Here is a 25,389-nt window from a genome sequence, read left to right as displayed (position 1 = left end):
GTCAGGTTGTGTTTTGTTAGTAGAGGTAAGTAAAAATGTATCTTTGTATTATTTTCCAATCCGGGTTCATCCAAAAACTATATTAAACCGTAGAATACCAAATATTAATAATAATTAAAAAATACGGCAGACGCCCTAGGGTGAATTTTAGTCTAATGGTAAAAAACTTCAGAATAAAGACAAGATTCAGTTTGAAACATTTCATTTTCTGTGTTCTTCATATTCTGCGTACACCTGATCTCTGTTAATGTTTATATAATTTTTCTTCTTTTCGATTTTGCAGATGTTCCCGGGAGGGTGTAGAGGGGTCACCGAGGAAGGCGAGGAGGGGCGGAGGGGAGCATTGCGGTGAAGGCAGGGGGGGTAGGTTGGCGTGGAGTAGGAGACAGGCAGACCAGTAAGAAGGGCGGCTAGTGGGTGAGAATCAGAGAAGCAGGGTGAGGGTTGGGGAAAGAGAGATCGCTCCCGTGTGCTTCTGTTCGCGTGTGTTGTAGTGTCTTGAAGGGAGGAGTTCTAAAGGCGTTGAAGAAGGAAGGAAGAAGTGAAGCGGCGGAAGAGTGTTTAAAGTGATAGTGTATTCGCAGTTCTGAGAGCAGCTCTTCACGAGGATGGGGAAAGGAGACAAGAGATCCAGCCAGCGGTCGGAAGGTAAGTCGGCTGATAAGGGTCTACTCTTGATAGGGAGAAATAACCCCTGACCCCTAACCGAGTCCATGGGAATCTCTTCTTGATCCCCCCATTGTCTTCACACCCCATAATTTTCATAACACTCGTCTTAGATTTTGAGGTAACTCATTGTTACCCAGTCTCACGTCAAAAAGAGATCTTTAATCCGTTCGTGGTATCCTTGCCTCCAGTCAGCAGTCTCAAGCGTAGGTGCAACTACTTCATTGGGGAAAGTTCGTGCCACACAGTTCAAGTTTACGTACAATACATGGTCTACTATTAAAGTAATGCGCATGATTTTAATATTTCTCTCGCAAAAATATATTTATTGATCGTACCTGTGCACATGATTAAAATGCTTCAAAATACTCTCCCTCTGGATTAATTAACTTACGAAGACGTGCCTGCCATGCCTGGAAGGCACTCTGAAACTCCTCGATGTGAATGTCTCTCAGGAACGTTATAATACAGGTGTATGCTTTTGGATGTTTTCCACGGTCTCCCAATGCTTTCCTTTCAGCTCTCTTCAGTCGCGGAAACAAAACAAAAGTCGCACCGAGCGAAGTTGGGACAGTTAGGCGGCTGGAGGACCACCGGATGGTGGTGCTCCGGGCTCGTAGTATACGATTCATTTCTCACGGTTCTCTCACACGCTGCAATTTCGAGTAAACCACTTATGACGACTTTTAAGACCTTATAGTCAGTTCACAATGAACACTTCTTATGAGCCCAAGAAATTTACTCCCCTCAATGGGAAGAATTCTAAATCTGGGCTCACACAAATCAAAATCAGTCACAGCGTATGACCTCTGGGCCCTTGGTAAACCACTGTTACGTCTTCATACTGATACACCTACTCAATTCCAAGGTCAACTTCAACCAAACCGCACTGTAAGTGATTCAGAGCCTTCCAATAAAATTGATTACCATTAAATGTTGTAATTTTAATCACCCTTGTGACTCGGATGAATGGCGGTTAGAGGGACGTCAATCTGATCAATTATGAAAGGGCCAAACATTTTGATTTTTCGTTTCGATTGCGATCATTGTTTACAAGTTTTCCAAACGACTGCCTTTATGTGTTTCAATTGCAATGCTCCCTTTCTTTCTTAAAAATATTCTCCAAATTTCGTTGAATAACTTTTTTAAAAGGCAACCTATACATAAACTGACGTCATGAGTGCGGCCATGTTGAACTCTATTGCGACTTGCGTGACACATTTTTCGATTGAGTTCTCGTTTGAAACGCTACTTGAATATCTCAGATATCTGTGGAATGGAATTCACCAATCAAAACTCGCGTTCGGAAAACACGCGCAGCGATACGCAACTGTTGGAATGGCAATAGCTGACGGTCCTGTTGCTTTTTGTTCAAATCGTCACATTGTTTGTTTAGGTGACGATACATCCAAGGCAAGCAAATCGTTCATTCATTACTTCCGCCAACGTATCGGTTTTCCGCAATTTTATGGTGTGCAATGGCCAAAGCGGTAACTATTCTCACCAAAGATTATTTGTCCACATACAAACAACGTAAAAGCTGAGATTCAATTTTTGCATTTGGAAATCCTGGTACCAACGTTTAAACTCAAGATGATTTGTGCAATATTTCTTGTAGAAGTATCATTTTTGTAGAGTAAAAGATTGCTCGTAAGCACCCATTGCAAGGGAGTTAAACAGAAAAGTACGAGCTATCAAACGAAATATTAATATTTTCTGATCATGGAGTTAATTTCAAAACTTATTCTTTCTTAGAAAACTTGTAATCGTTGAATATTATTATCTAAATCATTGTAAACTATTCAAATATCTATTAGAGTGGAAACGAAAAGAAGAGATACAGGATAAACAAAACTTTGTTACTCGACGCGATTTCGAATATTTTTTCAAAGTTCCTCTATCACACGAAAAAAAATCGCTCGGGCATTAAAAAGACTGTTGGAAAAAGTGAGGATTTTTTCATTCCACAAATTATTTTCTACTTAATAATTGGCATACCTTCGTAGTTCAATAAATCCATAGAAGAAAAAAATATATTAAGTGGATTTTTTTAACATGAGCTCGATGCATTTTCCCCAGCGTTCCTCAAGCCTTTTTTAGCCGTCGAAAAAAGTAAGTTCAGAAGGTCCTCAAAGTAAGTAATAGTGTTGGCCACCTTCACGTTCGACGTTAATTCGTTTTTCGCCAAGCCATTTTTTCAAGTTTGGAAATAAAAAAAATCACCGAAATGCATTTCTGGTTTATACGGTGGATATTTGAATAACTTGAAATTTAATTTCATTATTTTCGCCATAAAAACCGTGCAAGTTTACACGCGGGCATTGTCTTGATGGAAGAGAATTTCTTTCTTTGCAAATACGTAGCAAAGGACGTTTTTACTTGATTTCTTTGTACAACCGGCGCAATAACGACGCACAGTACTCCATTTATTTTTTGCCCTTTTTGCAAGGAATCACTGTAGATGATTACGTATGTATACCAAATACCCGTGGCTATCACCTTGTCGGCCCATTCCACCGTCTTCGCCCTCTTCGGAGCTGGATCACATTTAGAAGCCCACCGTTTCGACTGTTCCTTTATCTCTGGAGTGAATTAGTGTACGCATCCATGTCCCGTTCACAATTATGCATAGACGCAGAAGATAGTTGGGATTGGGACGGAAAAGCGCCAAACCAGCCTCCGAATGGACTAGATGGTTGCTTTTATTTACCACTGAGAGCAAACAAACCCATCTTAACGAGTTTTTTTATGCACACAATATTTCGTGAAAAATTGAAATCACTCAACTTTGTGATACATGAAGTAGCCTCAAATATTTAATGAACTTTTATTCGTCGATCACTCAAAATCATATCGTGGATTTCGTCAATCATTTCAGAGGAATTCAATTCCACTGAATGTCACGAGCGATGCTCATCATTTGTGGATGTACGAGCCACGTTTAAACTCATTAACCCATTTTTGAACAGTCGCAAACACAATATCAGATTTGTCGAACTCCATCAAACTCGGCTTTGAACTCTTTTGGTGTTTTCATTAGTGGTGTTTCATCACCGCACGAAACTGATTCTCTTCCAATTTTTATGTCAAAAAGTTTGTCGCTTCTTCCGACTATGAAAATGAAGCTATGAAATGGTCGTGGCTGTAACTTTAACAAGTCTAGTAAGAGGTATTTTTTTACTGAAAACTATCCTTTTCCGTTGGTACGAACGCCACCTCTCGGATTTTCTAATGCATTATAGAAGACTCATGAATCTCCATGACTCCAAACAGGAATAAAACATTTGGAGGAATTAAAATTCGAAATATATACTAAAAAATAATTTTCTGGGGACGGATTAATGAGGTGACCTAATGACTGTTTTTCTACCCTAACGACTGTTTCTTTAAGTATCCTGGTAAAATCCCAACTCGTTTCGACTTTCTGATTAAGATTTAGACGAAATCATGAAAATTCTCCGTCGCAATCACGTTCAATCTTCCTTTAAGTATTTTATTCCTTTGACTATCAACGATTGAACTATTTCCTCCTAGTCGCGATCACCTACGTGACCTCCTACTTTCATTCCAAACTCTTTACTGTACTTCCTACTTCGGTGCCATTCGACCAGCCCATTCAATTATTACCATTTTGTTGTGCCCCATGTATTATTCCTATTGTTTCGCATCTTTTCTCTTATCTTCAGGCAGTTAGTGTCTCTCCGGAAGGGTAAAGTATCCTCCAGATACGCGCTTTGATGAAGTTTTTTATGTTCTGGAATCTTCTATTGACGCTGGCATTATTTCTCATGCCGACCGTCGACGGTGAGGTAGGATGGGGACAGTCGAATGGGGTGGAGGAGATCGAGTTGGACGATACGGCTAGCCAGCCGGTCGAATGACACGAATGGTTGCTGGTCACCATGGCATCCGTTTTACAAAAAAAAAGTAAAAGGTGGAAGAGCGAAAAGTTTCCTCTTTTCCGGCACGCCGAGCTGATTGTCTTTTTTTATATTTTCCCTCCCTGGCCGCCGTAGCAACGGTGGAATTCTATATCACTCTCGGCCGTGACTGACAGGAAATCGCCCCGACTGATAAATTGCGGGGAGGGCGTGTTAAATCGCGAAGGAGCGGCGAAAATTGTTTTGCTCTTCGACTGCCGGAGAATGAAACAGACGCTTTTCCTGGGGACTAAATTTTTTTTTAAAAAACGGTCCCTTTTGGGTGCACCGCTTGGTAGCGGAAAAAAGTACGTGAGACGAAGCTTATCGATTAAAATATCTCTGCCAGTTAATAAAAAAATAGAGTTCATAAAATTAGGAATTATAATTACATTTCCTCATTTGCCGTAGTTAACTTTGCATTGCATTACATATTTCAAAAATCAAAATGATATTTTAATCTTTCAATTTTTCCATGCATTTAGTATGTATTTCGCAATGAATTGGTGTTTTAATGAAAACTTAAAACAAAATTTCTCCTTGCCAACGTTTTGCTAATGTTCATTTGTAACTTTACGGTCATCGTTACCACAAAAAATGTTGTAAAGAAAAAGAGATGAATACTTTAAATGCGTGAGTTTATTCCTTCGAATAATCCGGGCATACAGGATTGCTTTACTACAGATATATAATAGATTAAACAACGCCGGAGTACGAAATATTCACATTTAATTTATAAAGTATGTACTAATTAATAAACTTCAGGAAAAAATATTTTTGTTGAATTTTAATCCCAAAAATAATTGCTGGCTATTAGAATTCAATAAGCCAATTTCACTATGCTATTTCTTTATTATAACTGTTTTTCGCTTATTTTTATTCCTTAGAAATCCGAAATTCGTCTTGACCGATAAGAAAGAGTGAATCATTATCATTTTAATATTGAAAATCTCCTCAAAGTAATGCTGTAGATGGTTTTAATTAATAATATGTTAAACTGAGTTAATGGCAGAATCTAGTGATATCATTTAACACACTTTTAATCCCATAAAACTTTCATAACTAACCTCCTCCACAGCCAGCAGGATTTTGATTGAGTTAAAAATGGTGAAAAATATTTAATATTTTCCTTAACTAAGTTTGAAGGCCAATAAAATCTCACGGCAGTGATTTTTAAACGCTTGTAATAATTTTCTTGCATTATAAGAATGCATTGGTCTCCTCCTACGATCTCCTGAATTAACCAGCGCATTATCGTTGCATAATTTTCGACTAGTTCTGATAAAACAGACGCTGTCCTAATTTATTAAATTTTCACCATAACTTTCACAGCATTTCAAACGAACATGTTTTAAATTTCATGATATTTGGCTTTGACCTGGGATTTCTATGAGGGCGTACACCACTGGCCACTTCACCTTCATATCAAATAAATGCTCGAGACCTAACGCACTCATGCTTAAATAAATAATCATAAGATACACTCCTATTCTAAACCTATACGTGTAGAAGAAAATTCTACCACCACACTTTTTTTATTTATTATCTGGCATTGTACCCTTTTACTAATTCTTAGATAGATAGTACGGACATTAACAAATTTACTTGTCTCTCCTAACAAAAAACCCAATCTGACATCGGACACTATAATAAGACCCATAGCAATGCCGTACACTCCCTTCATTTCGTCCAGTATGCCTGTCCTTTTCCTACCCCTTCCTCGAATGCCTAACACTCTCACCTCTATCACAGTCTTCAACATCATATTCCCAATAAAAACGCTCTGACTCCATCTTCCCAACCTCCTTTGTAAATTTCCCAACCATTCTCCCTCCAACCTTACGAAGCCTAGCACTTCCTCGTTTGTTTCCCTTTCTCTCTCCACTTCACCTTTTCTTTCCTTCATTACAGTCACATTTCAAAAGCCTCCAAATCTACGCCTATCAACATCCAACGTCAACAATCTTGTTTTTACGCCGTAAAAAATCCCATATCATCAGTTTTGAATAGTCTTTCTTAAAGTTCTTACTCAATATCCGCAAAAAAATGTCCTCTTCCTTGTGGGAGCCTCTTTGCCTAACCTAATTATTTGAATGTCTCCGCTACTTGCACTATTATAATCCAAATCTCTGCCAGCATAGGTAAACTACTCCAACTACTCAAGTTGTTGACCAACAATTTTAATATTTAAAAATGCCCCCCCTCTCTTGTAAAGCTCTTAACCTTGCTTTTTCTTGTATTAATTTTTTCCCACACCTATCACACTACTTTTTCAATGTAAATTAATATCTTAAAATACGTTTTTTTTTAATTACACGTGAGCGTTATAGAAAAGTAGGGGTAAGGTTTACGCTGAAATAGATTTTATTTGCGATACTAAAAAAGATAGTGAGTCCTTGGCAAAAATATCGTTCGGGAAGCCGTATGGTCTTCTTGCCAACGAGGACCAAAGGGGAACGAACATGTCAGTGACAGGTAGTTCCTTGTCACGTAACATGCAGGAACTCCCAACGGAGACGGTGAGAAATGGCCGGTTAACCAGAGAGCGAGGGCATGATGGTCACTCTGCGGTTCGATAACACTGCACAGAACGGCTCGATATTCTCGTTCCCGGCGATGGGCAAAATTTACACGTTCAAAAGATAATTACCAGTTCAAACCAAGCAGAATCCTATGGTGTACATATCATCTCAAATCAGTTGAAATAATCATAAAAATAGTGATTAAATGTTTTATGCTTCCATAAGTTTCCCCTAGTAAAAAAATGGTCTAAGTTCTGAGATATTAATGTTTTTTCCGATCAACCACTTACGCCAGGAAAGTGAAATTTCTATAACTTCCCATCTTAATCGCCCTGCCGACTTGATATATTTTATAAAGTCACATCTACGACGACTTGATAGCCATCCAGAACGGTTTTGTACGGGTTGCAAACGAGTACCTGGCTGTCCAGTGGGCGAGGTTTTTTAAGTCGTTTGTCACCCGAAATTGTTCGGTTTTTTTTAAACTATAAAACACCCACGACAGCACATTCATGACAGCAGCACCACATGTCTCACTCATTTGCAGGAGAATTTTTATGAGCGTTAAACCACTCTAGAAGAGAAAACGGTTGATATTATGCTGTTCTTGAGCAATAAACGGTGCCATTTTAAGTGTCGGTCAAATTTCCTCCTCTAGCGATAGGTAAACGAACCATGTGCACTGCACGGTGCAGCCATCTATATCTTGCGTGAATAACATAGTACATATTGAAAGATAATTAATTGAAATAATTGCGGGAGATGCCGCTATAGTTACTTTTAAGGTTTTCATTCGCTAATGTGTCTTAAAATGCAACATTTTGAGAGAGTGAAAATCATTCGCCATTCCCAGTTTATCAAGAGATAAAGAAATTTACCACTGAAAATTCGATATAATTTAGTTTCAATCCTCATTTTGTCCACTATGTGCGAATACTATCAATATCCCTCCACATTTACATGCATATCCTATCGTATATGACGTCGTAAGACATCGCCAGCTTAACTACGTTGAAAAGTGCATTGCTTTACATTTCATGACCTTCGAGTATAAGAATCCTGTTTTACTGAATCAATGCAATAATGCCTTCAAAAGAACCAAGTAAGGTGTGCATGCGTTTTATGAAAATGTATTCATTTTGTTTTTGGAAAGTAGTTGTAATTTGAATGAAATATGGCTCTTAAGCGAATATCTCCTCTATTAGTGCACACCTGGTAATGTTACTTGTAATATCGCTTTCTGGATCATACACATTCGTTTTATGCAATACGAGTGCGGTTCAATAAGTACCCGTGTTAGAAATGAAGAAACCATTTTATCAAAAACATCTTTTTTTATTTTTAACATAGTCCCCTTTTAGAAAGATACACTTCTCCCAACGTTCCGGCCATTTTTTAACCACTCCAAAAAATAGAATTTGTCGAGCTCTCCAAAATACGCCTCTGTCTCGGCGATAACTTCCTTGTTTGAGCTAAATTTTTTCCCGCGAGACATTTCTTCATGTTAGGGAATAAGAAAAAGTCGCAGGGAGCCAGATCGGGTGAATACGGGGGGTGCGGCAGCGATTCATAACGTAGTCCATGAAGTTTGGCGGCAATTGTGAGGAATCGCGGCACCCATCTGGCCGACAATTTTTTCATCGTCAACTTTTCGGTAAAATATTAATTGCCGTTCCGGTCGACACACCCACGGCCTCTGCTACTTCGCGCACTTTCGTTTTTCGATCAGTGAGAATCATGGCGTGGACTTTTTGAATGATTCCCTCAGTAACCACGTCTGCCGGGCGTCCTGGTCGCTCCTCATTAAAAACAGATGTTCGCCCACGTTCACGCCCACTGTGGTCATAGATGGCGAAGTGGCCCTTATAAACAGCGTCCAGCTTTGCTTTTATCTCCTCGCATTTCTTCCAATCCAAAAACAAAAAGCGAATTACCGAACGATGCTGCTCTTTTTCCATCTTAGCGAAAATCACGAAACACGTCTTACTCCAATGGCTGCCAAATCCAAGCTAAACTTTAAATCCGTCTGAAATTTGTTTCACCGTCGTTTGATAGATGGCAGCATACGATAATAACATAAACTTCCCTCAGGAACGCCCTTTGTTGTCAAACACGGGTACCTATTGAACCGCCCTCGAACAAGTTGTAAGTCATTTTTTTGTATCCATAGTTGGCTGGAATTTTAAATGATTCTTAGGTCCACCTGTATCGTGCGCATTTAATAGTTTTTCTGAATGAAGATTCTTAGATTTCGATTGAATAATTTGTTGGGAGTAACACATATTCCTTATGAGTCAACATTTTTGAGTTTCTATTCTTCCAGTCAGACCCAGGTTCTCCAATGCACTGTTTTTTCCCAATACGCTTGTGAACTACGTACACGTATTTAAATTGATCTAATAATGTCAAAAAAACTTCAATTGTTTTTTGGTTCCGGTCCACACAAAGATAAAATCGTCTGAACCGACGTAGAATATTTTGGTCAGTGGTTGTTTTAAGATGAATGTTTGTGTTTCTGAAGTATCCACATAAATGTCGGCCAAGATGGAAGAGAGGGGAAAGAGTGAGGCAACCCCAAGGTACTCTTATATTTAAGATCATCATAACCCCTGCTATATATTTTGAGGATCACTTGACCCTTGAACGTAAGAGTTAATTGAGAAAGGAACGCCATTAATGAAAACATTTGCACGTCATGGATTTCAAACTGTTTTGGAAGTTAAAATCAAAACTCAGCAGTGAATTCGTACAGTACTTCAAAAAAATATCTCATGCGTACGAAAAGTTAAGACTCTTGCAAATCATATTAAATGCGTTGGACTGAAAATACGTCGTGATTCCTTTGCTGAGTTCGACGTTTTCATTTGTGCCGCACGCTCTCCTCTTCCTCTTTTCAGATTGCAATTATTTCATCATCCTGCCATTCTGGAGATTTAAATGGATTAGCTCAGCAAATGGATAGCTCAGGTGAGCTGTCAATTTTGTATCTCTCCCGTAAAGAGCAAAAAAAAGTTTCGCTTCACTCAACAACCAATGTTTTCCACGGAACGATTGACTGGCATCAAATAAGAAAACTTTCCCTCGCTTTAATTTCTGACGGAGGATAACTCGAGACTCATACCGTTTTAATTTGTTCCCCCAGCACACCCTCCCTCTTTTCCCTTGAGTTGCTAACAATGCTAAAAGCCCGAATTCCCGTTGTAAAATTCCATCAAAAAACAAGGAATCAGATTTTCCTTTGCTTTCTCGGCCAACATTACACAAATAACCCCCTCCACTCTTCCCTTATATGCATATATATACGAGTGTGTATGTAAAAAAAAAAAATATATATATATATATATATATATACACTCGTATTTTTACTACTCTGTACTCCGTTTATATATATATATATATTTATATTTATTTATTTATATGTATTGATGATTTCGTCGACGTAACACGGAAGTGCCGAACAATAAATTAGACAGCAACAAACAATATAGAAACACAAAAAAAGATCACTCACACGTTATTTCTTAATCATTTCGACGGAATTCTGCCTCGTCTTCATCATTACTTCTTTTTCTTCCGATGAAGACGGAGAAGAATTCCGTCGAAATGATCAAGAAATAACGTGAGCGATCTTTTTTTGTGTTTCTATATTGTTTGTTGCTGTCTAATTTATTATATATACATATATACATACATATACACACTCGTATTTTTACTACTCCTTACTCGGTTTATATATATAAAAATATATGTGTGTATATATATATATATATATATATATATATATATATATATATATATATATATATATAGTATAAACCATAAACACAGTAATCAACCCAAAGGTCGGTTTAGTAGGTGATTGAAGAGTTTACCCAGTACCCGATGGCGTGTGAACTTCACACATCAGGGAAGGGTGGGCCAGTTCTTTTCCCTATGCCTTTTATGGTTTCCCAGGAAGATCTGGTATCCGAAAAATTGCATAGCTTGGGTGGAGCTGAAGGTGCCCATAGAGGCATGCCTGGGAATAGAACCCGGACCCTCCGATCAGTAGTCTAAGGCTCTACCCTTGGATAACTGTGATCCCCCATATATATATATATATAAATATATATATATAATATATATTATATATTATATATATTATATATACATATATATATATATACCCGCGAAGAGCTAAAATGTATTAATTCCTCTTTCCTTGAGGTGCCCGGAGCCACTTTAGTCAAAATTAGATATGATTTGGGGAAGAATATTTCAAGGGACAAGGAAACCCATCTTGAGGATATCTGCATTTCCAATTCATTCCCTTCTCGCTATCCTCTTCTCACTCCCCCTCCTATCCACCAACCCTTTTGAAGCTGTCTTTCTTAAAACCCTAATCCGCGTCCTCGCAGCTTTCACTCTCTCCCTTCCCCCGCTAGAAACCCCCTATTCCCCATCATAGCTCCCTCGCAAATCCCCCCCCTATTTTTCCACTCACCTCATAATGCTTAACTCCGATCCATTCACTTTTTTGAGGAAATTCATTCCCCATTCTACCGGAGGTTCGCGATTCTCTTTTTTATTCCACTGTAAATATTTCCCATTTTTGTTTTGGAGTGAGCATTAAAAAGGAATAGGAAAGCGAGGTGGTGGAAGGTCCTCCTGAAAAAATAATGTTACTCGACTCCAATCTCTCAAACTAGAGAGCGTTGCGGGCATAGATGTGAGGATTTTTTTTTAAATGTTTTAATCGTTCGAAATATTCCCCGTCGTCCTACTCAAAAATCTCACTGGGAGAATCAATTGAATTAAATGGCGGAACAAAAAGCATTTTTTTAATCGGATTCATTTTTCAATACTATAGTTGTCATTGTCTACAATTTTAATCCAACCAATTCCAAGTTTATATTTATTTCTAATAGTTTTTTTATATATTTTGATATCTGAACTAAATAACTCTTTCAGAAGTAATTGATGACAGGGACATTGAGTAAGGATACAAAGAAAACGGCTCGTCAAAGCTTTAACGTGGAGAGTGGTTTTAAGTGCGCGGAGAAGAGGTCTTTGAAATATGTTGATACATTTGTAAAAAAATGTATCTGAAAATAAAGCCAGCTAAGGTAGTTAATAAAAGGAACTAAGTTAAGGGTTTCTCCGAGGAGGAAGAGAGGAGGCGTGATAAAGATTATCGGAAAGGTACAAGGTACTCGATTTAACTTGATAGATATAGAGGTTATTCCTTTACCCATTTTTGTTACATAAAGCCGGTGAACTTACACTCCCTGCCGGAAACCTCCTGAGCAGCTTCCAACCTACGGCTTGCGATGGATAGAAATGTTAACGCCTGAGGCACTTAATTGTTTTATAAAAGTCATATTACACGAATTCTATCCATTGGCCTTAATCGCACTTTTTTATATCATCTACCGGATCATCTTTCACCAAGCTTGTGTTAAATTATGCGAAATTATTTATCCGTTTCATTCATATGCAGCTTGATCTCACACTTTAATTATTTTGCTCAATATTCTCATCATACACAACTACATCCATATATTTTTTTAAATGTTTAGTAAAATGTCTACGTTTGTGTGTGTTGGAGCAAACTGATTACGGTTTCAGAATGGAATACCATTAGTAACGGTTAAAAATACCTTTTCAAACCCAAATATATCAGTCAAACGGTACAGTGAGCTTTTCATATTTATTTTTTTCTTTACGGTGTAAGAGCCGGGTGATAAACTTTCTGAGTCTGTGTGCATTATTGTTAAGTGATGTAGACTGAGTGAGAAATTGAACTTTGATAGTGGGTGATGCTTGACGGTGAATGATTTTGGACGAGAGATTTGTGGATAATAATAATAATTTTTACGCTCAAAAATAGAATATAATTTGATTTTATGAACTCAATTAATCATATGACTCAATATTTTTTGGAATCGACCTTTTTTGGCACATTTTGATGGAAATGAAAGGGGGAAAAAACATTTCAAATTGATATTTGATATGATGCATCATTGCATCGATTATATTCAATCGATTTATCAAATTTTGGTGTCAATTATACCGGATATAGCTGTATCGATAAATATTATCCTGTTAAAATGAAGTTATTTAACAGTATTTTCCACGCAATGAGATCCAAGGTCCCGTAATTTTTATTAGAAGATATCCTTTGTGGCAAAAGACTACAGGAAGAAAAAGCATTCTGCATATTTCAATTTGATAATTTATTTGACACATTATTGCATCGGAAATATTCGATTTATACATATTTGTATCGATTATCACGTCATATCGATGTATCTGTATCGATAATTACGATTCTGGTCGATGTGTCGAAGTTAGGAGGAGAGCTCTTTTCAATTCCGGGTGATTATTGCAGACGGGGAGAGAAGTGGAGAGGAATGGGTTGGTAGAAGACACGGAGGTGAATGGTGTGAAATTGACCAGGGGGTGGATGTAGGGGTGAAAACCGGGGCAAAATGGGGGATAGGACTCGCAGGCGTGAAGACTCATGTTGAAGGCGGGGTTGGGAGGAGAGATAGGAAAAATACGAGTGGGGCTGGAGTAAACTTCCTAGGAGTCGGTCTAGACTTCTCTCATTCCTATACGAGGAAGTTGGGTTTCACTCCCACTGGAATATTTAAAACTGTGATTAAACTCCCAGAGTCCTCACCACCGCCGCTATTTATTCATTTATCATAGCCTCGTTAGCGACACTTAACAAACGTGAAACTTCTTAGCAGGAGATGGATGATGGAAAAAGTTTTTAACTTCAAAGCAAAAGGTGCAGACCCGAATTAAATACCTGATTGCCGTCGTTAGGAACTTTTTATTCTCTATCTCCTGAAAATCATTAACTCATTTAATATTATAGTTCTATTTCATAACTTGACAATGTAAACCGTCGAATTTTTCAATCTGAGGAAAGCATTAGAAGAAGTACGTATGCGAAGTTAAAGTATTACTTTCTCATTTGTGCAAATCTATATTTATGTAAACATTTGCCATTTTCTCTCAACTTGGCATGATTGAATGTTCACAAAAAGCGATAAGATATATGAAGAATACATTAAAAGTCGTATGAATTAAGAAATACAGGTTTGTTGGGATGTGAAATTCGTATTGAGAGTATTGAGATTTAGGTTTTTTTTAAAGGAACCCAAAATGAGCATGTATAAGAGTACAGAAGCGCTCCCTACTTATTGTACGCATATAGAATAAGAATTCATTCGTAAATGTGTTCTAAAAATTTTAAGGTGGGTTTGGACGGTTCATAATGATCATTTTATTCAAATAATCCCTATTATTTCCTCTTTCTTTAAACTATATTATGTTTTCCTTCATTTCTACGTAGAGTCTGCCTGCCTTCATGTTGTTTGACAAAACCTTTACATTTTCCTTCCTTCACCCAGCTTTCCCAACGTTCTCTTATTGTCACGGCCGTACAAATACATTACTATTAACTTGCAATATTTCCTTCGTCCACTTCCTCTGCCTTTTTAGAATTTCTCCCAGTAACTTCCTCTATTCACCAACCCTATATAAAACATCAGTGATATACTTCCTTCCTGTCAAACGTGAATTCTCCATTATTCACCACAAAGAAATCTCAAAAAGCTCCAATCTAGGTTCATACTTTAAAGATCAGGTTTCCGATCTATTTACATCAACACAACTCCCCGCAAGCCTTCTTAAAGGAGTGCGGTGAGGAATCAGTGGCTTTTGGCACCCATTATTCATGCACTGATATCAGTTCATACATGCATGTCAATATACGAATATTGGCTCATATACTCAACTCTATATTCACATAAACACTTGCATGCCTATGTACATCATGGAAAAATTAGTTGCTTCTATTTCTTCTAACTTCATCTATGACTACAAAGAGTAGTCACAGACGGAGTTAGCTCAAATACACTAGAAGTTACTTGAGGTGTTCCCAGGGAATGTGTCATCGGACCTCTTTTATCCCTACTTTACGTTAACGTCATTGACTCCGTGGTCACTAGTAAGATGCGTTATTTTGCCAACTGTTCAGTGGTTTACTGAGATATTCGTAATCCTGAGGACACAGAAGCAAAACGCAGGTGAGACACTTAGCAATTACAATATTAACTTAAAGAAATGCGTGACAATGCATTTTTGGGAAAAGAGAAATTCCTTCCAGAACGCCTAGAGCAGCGGGAACACCTAAATTGAATGTGTAGACTCAATTAAATACTTTGACGTCATCTTCACTCACGATCTCTCCTGGGTGTAACGCATACGGGAATATGTGGACTAGGTAACAAAATATAAGGATTTATTGGAAGAGTACTAGGTATATGTGATGAAAAAGTCAAAGAGAAATGTTTTCTGTCGTTAGTCAGGTCTCATTTAGAATATGCTGTAAGCATATGTGATCCTCTTAAAGTTGGATTAATTAACGAATTGTATTGGCTGCAGTGTAGAGGAAATAGATTTGTAAAACTTTGTAATGATAAACTCAGCAGTGTATCCAAAATATTAGAGCAGCTAGGCTGGGAATCAATCACGGAGCGAAGGTTAAATTACAGATTGAAGCTCTTGCATAAATTGGAAGGAGGTCTCTTTAGCAGCGATGATAAAAGTATTATTACCCCCATCGTACTACGGTAGGAGAGATCATGTTAATAAAATTAGAAAGTTCAAGTGTAGAAATTAGCCTGGTGTGTATTGACCCCCTGCCACACACCCTAGCGGTGGCTTGCAGGAGACTAAAATATCTAAATTTGCTTTTACTAAAATAAGGTACTAAAAGCTTTTCCATCGATTTATAACTACTAGTATCTCCTACTCATAAGATAAGATACTATTCTAACGGTCTAAAAAGGGTTTTTATCAGCTTAAAAGGAATACTACACTCAATAAAACTACAAACTGTGTTTGAATGAATTTGAAAGCGATTTATTTTCTTCATCATCTTGTGTTAAAATAAGTATGAATCATTTTCAGTATCAAAGTTCAGAGACGGCAATAGGTGAATCTACGCGTACATAGGTAAACTGGTAAATGTAAAATTTCCATTTATCTTGTTTCATTGTCGCGGTTGTTCAATATCTTTTTACATCTACATAGTACCACGGAAGTGGTCACAAGGGCAGCAAGAAGTAATAGATGACCTACTATTTGGTCATATTTGAATCTAATTATATTTCAGCTTATATACAAACATTCGTTCAAACACACATGTAAATGCATGTAATATCATGTGACTATTGACTCGATCATTTAATAGTTGTCTTTATGTGAATATATTCGTGTGTTTTAGTAGGATTTTGTTATTATTACCTGTCATGCGAAGAAAGAATGAGTTGTTGAATCTGTCGTTGATGAAGCTTCAAAGTGCTGAAGACGTGGGCACTGGAATGTGTCCTCTAAGCGCAGTTTGTGATAGATGTTGGCGTAGCTAAAATTTGAGTGGCATAAACAGTATTCTCTTCCCCCACTCCCCAAACTCGTGGTCAATATAAATATTAAATGCTGTTTCCATGGTGATTCGTGAAAAATACCATCAAGTTGAAGGTTCGCAACGGTGCTTATCTGATTTTCCAGGAAGGGATTAAATAATGAGTGTTTATGGGGGATCAATGCTACGCTTCCTTCGAACAAAATCCATCAGATAATCATTCAACATTATGTGCTCGCGATCTGTCGGCACGGTGCCAAAGAAGGGAGTTTGTTCCATACGACAAACTTCGACGTGGCGGAGGTACACGAACCTAACTCAGACGTCCGCCTGAGGGATGGAGAAGTGTTGGGTTTTGAGAGGGTGGCTGTGGAAGGGTGGGATATAAGAAAAAACATCGGAATAAAACAATGAAAATAAGAGCGGAAGGGATAAAAACAAATGAATGCGGAAAGGCGTGGCGAAGAACGAAGAATTGTGGAGGGAGGGGCGAGAAGGAAGGATGAGGAGGAAGAATGAGATGCCTACAAAAGGAAAGAGTTGACGTGGAGAGGGAGGAAAGGAATTTAAGAGAAAAAAACAGTATCGGAATAAAACAAAGAGTGGACGAAATAAAAGCAAGTGAAGGCGGGAAGGCGTGGTGAAGAGCGAAGAATTGAGGGTTGAGATGGAAGGAGTAGGGCAGAGAATAAGATGTGTTCTCAAAAAAAAGAGAGTGGGAGTATTTGTATTTTTTCCCCTCTCTCTCCTTGAATTAAAGGGTTTTAAAAAAAACGAGGTTAGGAAGGGCAAAGGAGTAAGGGGTACACGGTAAGGGCGGTCTGAAGAGGGTGCGGAGGAGAAGGAACTGAGTCTGAACAAGGGTCTTCTCCTTATTTCGAAACCCTGCCGTTTCTTCCCTTGCATCTTTTCCTCCTTCCCACACACTTTGCCCTCTCACGTGGAATAGGGTGGGTGGATGGACGCGCATGCGCGATCCATCTTGCAATCGGATTTTCCATCCCAGAAATGTCCCTGAAACGTGACTTAAGTTCCTAGAAACTCGTCCTTTCAATTCAACTATTAGTTTTTGACGATCCTATTCTTTAAAACACCACCAATTCCCTAGAGTCCACTTCCTTTCGGTAGTCACATTTTTTTCAGTCTTCTTTTTCGCAGTTTGTTATTCTATTTCACAGAAGCAAGTCACTGCGCGGATTGAAAACTGACAGCCACTGTGAGATGTTTTTTGTCACTGCCCACTGTTGGAATTCGTTCTCTATAATCTTCGTTGATTCGTCCAAATTCTTTGAAGAACACTGTCGCCATCATTGTTGTGTTCAGTGCGAGAGGGCGCCTTGGTAGCTTAACTGGCTATATCACTCGGTTTCGTGATCCTGGTTCAGATCCCGGTCAAGGCGAATGATTTTTATACTTTGAAACTGTTGCGTTGTAATACTATTGCCCTCGATACGAAAATCAAGAAAATATACTTTGTTTCGGCGAATAAAAAAGGCGTTTTTTGGAATACTTGAATGAAAAATTGAAATTAAATTATTTTAAATATATTTTCAAATAAAAAATGCACCCATTTCTTCAGTTAATTTTATTGGACAAATTCAGTTTATCAAACATTGCATTTTTAAATTCTTCTCTTGTTTTTGTTCGCTAGTGCTAACTTTATATAATATATATGTAACATATATATATATATATATATATATATATATATATATATATATATATATCACACATATTTATCTTCGAAATAGAACACTCTTCAATGACGCGAAAATATACAAAAACACTGATTTTGATAGATTTTTAAATCATAAAAACGAAGAAAGGACAAACACGTGTGGTTTTGACGTTTCGAAGGTACGGCCGTCATCATCATCTGATGAGACTTGTTCCATCAAAAATTGCTAAAATTCTTCATAAGAGCACCCTTATGTGTCGATACACCGATGCCAGTGCCTCCGCCAGTTGTGGCATGCTTCCTGTAAGGCATCAACAGGACCCTCGTTCAGGCACCTCGTCATCGCCTCTTTGACATGATCCAGTGGTCCAAAATGGAGCTCAAAGGGGTTATACTTGAGTCGTACTCAAAGACCCATGTCTCGTCACCAGTAATCACCTAATTTAAAAAATTCGGGTCACCCACTGTGGTCCAAGAGGTCCAAGGAAAGATTGTCACGCAAGCAGTTTTCTGACAGCATATTGGGGGTCATCTTGTCACACCTTTCTCGTGCCTAAATCTTCTGCTAACATCCTGAAAATTGGGGATCATTCGGAATTGAGCATGTGTCTCACATTTTTGCACATTTTCATTACACTAGGTTGTTGATGCATGTCCAGGGCATTCCTCATCGTCAACCTCTTCGTTACCCTCTCAGAACATCGTATGCAAGCAGAATACAATCACTAGGGACATTTATCCATCTCCATAAGCATCCTTAACCATGTTCATGGTCTATGAACCCAATTTTTCAAGCTTAATGCACAACTTTATCGCATATCATTCATTGCTCCATGGAAAGTGATATCGTGAATTCGTGACGTGACCGTCGAACAGGTATCCAATCTATCAGCAATCCGCAGACTGAAAATACCCGCATTTAACTGACGTGGGTCGCGCTACTTTCCGAAGATCTCCTATTACCTTTTCCACCACAAATGACCTCACCCCAGTCATCTGCATTGGTGGCAAAAAATCATTGCATTCATGTTTGGGACAGACCCTGTATGCAAAGTAAATGGTCAGCGAGGTATGGAAAGGGTTGTCGACTAGAGTGAGAGTATGTGGGTATTTCTTGAAATCAGTTACATTAGCGGATTAGTAGCCAATCTATCAAGGGTTTACAATTAATATTTTGCATATTACATAATAAATGTGATAGGTATGGGATGGGAATGTATGATCATGAAAATTGGTGATGAGAATCTGAAGAAAGAGGAAGGCTCTGATTAAATTTGAGGGACAAACTGAAACGGGTAAAGCAGTTCAACTCTTTGAGTAGTGTTTTGAATAAGTTTTCTTCAAGCGTTATAAATATGTATTTACAATGATTTATCGGAAATACGAATAATAGAGTTTTCTTATTGAAAACGACTTTAACTAGAGTGCAACGAATTCAAGAGGAGGACTCGAAACCTTTCTTTCCCTCTGAATTTGGAATTATGTCATCAAAATGGTCTCCATGGCTACGCTTTCTTCGTTTACCGCCTCACCTTTGCCCTTTTCACGGAGATGATCTCTTGAAGAACAGATTTAAGGCGTTTTCCCACCTTCTAACGGTTTTCCGAAGATGAAACGAGGCGGATTACAGCGGATAAAATCACCGAGCGCCACCATTATTGCTGCTCAAAAGGCTCCGTGGCTGAATTTAACGCGTCTCACGGTAAGAGTAGCGAGGGAAGAAATGATTTTTTAAGGCGACGTATTCTAGAAACATCTCAGAGTGTGTACCCTAGCACCTTCTCATCAGTCCAGATTAAGGTTTTATTATCGTAAGGTCGAGAATTCTCCAGAGTTCCACTAAAAACGTCCCCAAGACATGATGATACTTTCGATGTTGGAAAACCAGGGCACGTTTCGTTTTACATTGATTCGCGTTAGTTAAATCGGAAAATTTATGATATATGTATTATGGATATATATATATAAATATAAAACCGACCTTCGGGTTGATTACTGTTTTTATGGCATATGTATATACCATAAATATACTAAATATACATATATATATATATGGGACGGCACAATGAACACAAATAGAATAGCAACATTTAAAAGGACACTCACACGATAAATTTATCGAGCTTTCGGCCCTCTCAGAGGCCTTCTTCAAGTAAGACATATATATGTATATGTGTGTGTGTATATATATATATATATACATATATATAGTACAATACACAGTAACACACAATGTAGAAACACAAAAAAGAACACTCACACGTATTTTCTTGATATTTCGACGGAAACAATCCGTCTTCCTCTGAAGATTATATATATATATATATATATATATATATATATATATATATATATATATATATATATATATATATATATATATATATAGATATATATATATATATATATATATATATATATATATATAGATTTTTGTGTGTATTTAAGCGAGATTTTTACAACTTCATTGTTTTTTTAACCTCTTTCTTAAAATTTTCTGTTTTACCAAAGAATAATTTGGAGTTTTATTTTTTCAAAAGCGTTAGAGAGATATAAAATCTAATGTCCTGGGGTTAGCCCTATCGAAACTAATAGCTACATAAGCAAAAAAAATTCTCTATTGTACAATATAGCATATAAAAAGTTATTGAGTACTGAGTACATTTATATTTTTCTAAATACTCAAAATATATTAACAAAAAACTGATACACTCAAATATTTGTTAATTTAATGAAAAATGTAAATTTATGGAATCATTTATAAATGCATTGTGAGTAACTTTGATACTTAAAGCATAGGTTTACATATAGCATATGCAGGGTGCGTTTCGAAAGTAATGCGATTATTGTTTTTAAGTAATGCAAAAACTCGTTCTTTCCCCGGGCAATCAGGAATGTCATGATAGTAAGAAACCAAACTCACTAGAGAATTAATGAATACATTTCATTTACAAGTCAGGGCAATATTAAACGTTGCATAAATTTAAGGTATGTACGCAGGTGCATGTATATGTTATTTGATAGTATATGTATTTTCATGCAAAGCTATAAAGACTTTTGGATGAATAAATACGTCTTTGAAGGTTTAGATTAGCATTAATTCTTGGTTGTGCTAGCGACTTTTATTCTTTTTAGGGTTAGTGACCTAATACCCTTCCACTACATCCCCTTACAGCAGCTTGCGGGATACTATACATATAGATGTAGCACATTTACATCAGCATGGAGTAGATAGACTTGTAACACGTTGATATGATAAACTGCGTCGTGTATAAAGATCATTTGAATAAATAAGCGGGAGTCGCTTACGGAGCGAAGGTTGATTTACTGATTTAATCTCTTGCATAAATTGGATGTCTTTTCAGCCATGATATTTAAAATATATTATTAGTTCCATTTTTCTACAAGAGGAAAGCTCATGTTGATTAAAATTAGAGAGATCAAGTGTAGAACCTCCTTCAATGCAAAACCCTGTTTGTCAATGAGTACTGAGCCTGGGGTTACTAAGAAGCGCCGATGAGCACCATTATGCTACGTACGACCTTCGTAACGAAATTTTGGTTGAAAGAGGACGCACCAGAGAGCGAATTCAGCGGTAATTTGGATGGACGCCGGTGGGAATTTCCCAAAATTGGAACTCTAGTCAGTCATTTGCATTCCAGGTTCTAGAAACTCTTTTTTTTATTATTTTGGCGTTACAGCGGTGTCACTCGTGCCGCCGATCATCCGTGCCGTCAACGTGTTGCGCATTCTGTGCCAATTTTGTCGCGTGTCGGAGCAAATTCCGTCACGTGAGTTTGGAAGGCGAGAATCTGGGACTAGAATGAAATTGTATGCATACATAAACCTTGTGAACACCCAAAAAAACGAATAAGAATTCAATACCAAATATGTTCACTAGGATTTAATGACCTTCTTCGCTCCACCACCAGACTTGCAATCAAGCATCTCGTTATGTACATCATATAGTATTTTGCTAATAAATTAATTGTGTTTCACAAATAATAGAATTGATAAATTCCTGTTAAAAATATATTCCAAAATGGCGTGTTTTCGAATCGATAATTCCTATTATAATTATTTTTATTACAATTATAATATGTAATAGTAGGAGTGTTATATCTTCTACTGGTAGGTTTTTGATGAACCCTGCTATTAAGCATCTCTCTATTGCTAAATACCGCATAAACATGACACCTAATATCCATAGTTCCCTTACTACATTCTACAATAACTCATTTTTTTAGTTCTGTATACTTTTTATTCTCTTTAACTCCACATCAAATACTTATTATCTTCATCCCTCTACCTCAATTTCCCAACAATCTCCAATCTATTACCAACTTTAGCGTCACTTTGCCTCTCAGTATCTTCTGTATCCAGTTGTCCTGTCTTTTTCAAATTTCTCCATAATACCTTCCCTCTTTTCCTACCATTTCAAAAATGTTATCTGTTGTTTTCACATCCGCACATTCTATTTTCTTCATTCTTCTACAAACCCAGATTTCAAAGGCTTCCAATTTATGCTTATCCTCTTATTTCAACAGCCAATCATCCGAATTATGCAAAACCACATTTTTGCTGATCTACAGATATTCTTTTATTCTTTAAACTCATAAAGTTTTTGTCATTAATTTTCGACTCTTTGCAAACAGGTTTTTACCCAACGCAATCTTCTTTGAACTCTACTTATCTCATCCATTACTCTTTCCAAAAAGATAAACTGATATTTAATACATATGATTAATTCAAACAGTAAGAGCATAAAAGAATAATACTAATTATGTATTATTTTGGATGTTAAAAGAATGCGATAGAGAGGACGTTAGGCAAGTGAGGTAGGGTGAGGAAAAAATATTCATGTTAGATGGAACGAAGAACAGTTATTTGCGGTATGGGTTTCTAGGATTCTTCTAAGAGTCGCCTAACATTAGAAAACCTGGCACATCATGCTACTAATATTATTGAGTGCCAGGTTTCGTCATGTTAGTCGGAACTTAAAAATGTATGGTTCTTCATCTAACATCTCAAATGGTAAAATACCAAATAATAATAAAATAAAATTAATAAGGTTATTACTAATAATATTACTAATAATTAATAAAGAAAAATCAGATGGACGGAAAGTAAAAATGAACGAACAAGCACTGGGTATAGAATAACAGGAGAGAAAGGAGGCAGGAAAGGTGAAAAAAGGTTATTTTGATTTTCGATGATAAGCTGAAACTCTGGAATAGCGGGAAGGAAGTTGGGGAAGCGATTTATGAGAATAAAAAGAATGAGCATGGTGGACGAAATGGAGTTAGACTGCAGGAACTATTGAAGAAAGAGTCAAGTTTTAGTGTATTGGGTCAGGTTGTTTATTAACAAATGAGGTTTACGAACGAAGCAGTAGTATACAAATAAATACATTCGGAAAAAAGTCACATGAGCTTGACCTTGAATTTATAAGGGGATGAGTTCTACCCTTCACATTGATTTTTGAGAGATATTCCACAAAAGCATGCACTATACATATACGGCAATGAATTATCTAAGTGCAGCATTCAGCATGTTGTTATGAGATGTGACTTTTTTTCGATTGATATTGCCTTGGATATATTTCATCATATTCTTTCAACAAGATCCGTTCAATTTCCAAAGCTCTATTCCCTGAATGTCGATAGATTAACTGACAACAACTTACCCTACCGTAGGTGAAGTGAACCCGTTTGAATTTACAACTGCCACCGCTGTCGCAAAACTTGAGTCAAATTAATGAAACATGTACCACACATGCATTACATATTATTTTGAGCACACGATTAGTGTGCCATAAATTATTTGAATTGAAAACTTATTTACTTAATTATGGAAGGTCCTCTTTGATATATGTTATTATATGTATTTTTTCAGTCAATTCATTGTGCTGCTGTGGCCAAAGTCTGTATGAAAAATTTCCTTTCGAATGATGACCGTGAAGATGGATTCACTTTGGTAAAGTTGTGGGTTACGAAGCTCCCATTAAGCAACGGCAGAGAACAAGCCATTGTATGTGACAGTTGAGAGATTGGGGACGACCAGATTACGGTTCTCTCCCGCGCTTGTTTCATGAAATCCGCTGAGTATTCGAAAGGTTTCCGTAGGGAAAGGGTTGGGTTTCTACCTCTATGGCATGGTGCATTAGAGTTCAGGTTGGTAGATAATGGGATACATGCATTAAAGGACTGCCACAAACCAATCCCCGGAAATGATTGATGGGTCGTGATGATGAGGTCTCCTCCAGGTGCATAAGCTGAATGAAAACTCCCCCAGTCTCACAACAGGGAAGGTGTGCCAAGGAGAAAGATGGCAGCAGAGAATAGTACATTAGAGTTATTTGAGTGCATGTTTTGACCAGGGTTAGTATCTAAAGCAAGTAGACTAAGACAGTTAAATTGGTAGCAATAGGGTACGAAACCTAAAGTACTAATACATAGGAAATATTTTTGCATTTGTAACCTGCTGGATTCCGCCTTCCCCATCTCTCCTGTGTTTGTCTTTTATGTGCTCCTATCCCATTTCCTTATATCTGCAGATGTCCATGTGAATTAATATTTGTTCGCCATTTGGCGGGTTTGTCATGTTTAAAAGTGTATGTGTGTGTGTATATATATATATATATATATATATATATATATATATATATATATATATATATATACATACATACATATAATATGTGTAAATATATGCATAATTGCTTAAAATATATATATAAATATTTTCGTAAAAATTACGAACGTTTCGGAGCTAGGGGTGGCAAGGAAGAATCTCCTCCATCACTTCATTAGCTGAAGAAAAATAAATTGAAAGTGCACTGCTCTTTTTGTGATGATACATGGAGAGGGAGAAGTGAAGGTTAGGAGAGTAGAACCATAAAGGGAAGAGAAAAGGAGTGGGCTGACAACGAGAAAATATGCAGGAGTCAGGTTTAATATCGAAATAAGTTAAGAGTAAAAATCTAATTGAAAACTAAGGCATTGTTAGTGGAAGCGGAGGCAATGTTGTTCAAATATAATAGTTCCAGACTTCGTGATGAGGGTAAAGAAAGAAACTTTGCACTTCCACATAAATATTTATTATTTCATACGGTCATAAATCTTTATGCGCAGCTTCGAAATCATGATCGTGTGAAGTAATAAATCTTTATATGGAAGTGCA

The 25,389-nt window shown here is 37.2% G+C and overlaps 1 protein-coding gene across 2 annotated transcripts in view; it reads left to right on the top strand.

The window, feature by feature from the left end:
* Positions 1 to 393: 393 nt before the first annotated feature.
* LOC139700824 (uncharacterized) overlaps positions 394 to 25,389 on the top strand; it is a 166,923-nt gene continuing 141,927 nt past the window's right edge. For both annotated transcript variants that reach the window (XM_071599249.1, XM_071599250.1), the window contains exon 1: positions 394 to 648. In XM_071599249.1, the coding sequence (XP_071455350.1) occupies positions 609 to 648 (40 nt within the window). In that variant the 5' untranslated portion in view covers positions 394 to 608. The remainder of the gene's footprint in view (positions 649 to 25,389) is intronic.

This window comes from Hetaerina americana, unplaced genomic scaffold (assembly GCF_022747635.1).
Source record: "Hetaerina americana unplaced genomic scaffold, ioHetAmer1.1.p SCAF_11, whole genome shotgun sequence".
NCBI lineage: Eukaryota > Metazoa > Arthropoda > Insecta > Odonata > Calopterygidae > Hetaerina > Hetaerina americana.
The sequence above is the reverse complement of the archived record's forward strand: the minus strand, read 5'-3'. Positions and strand labels throughout refer to the sequence as shown.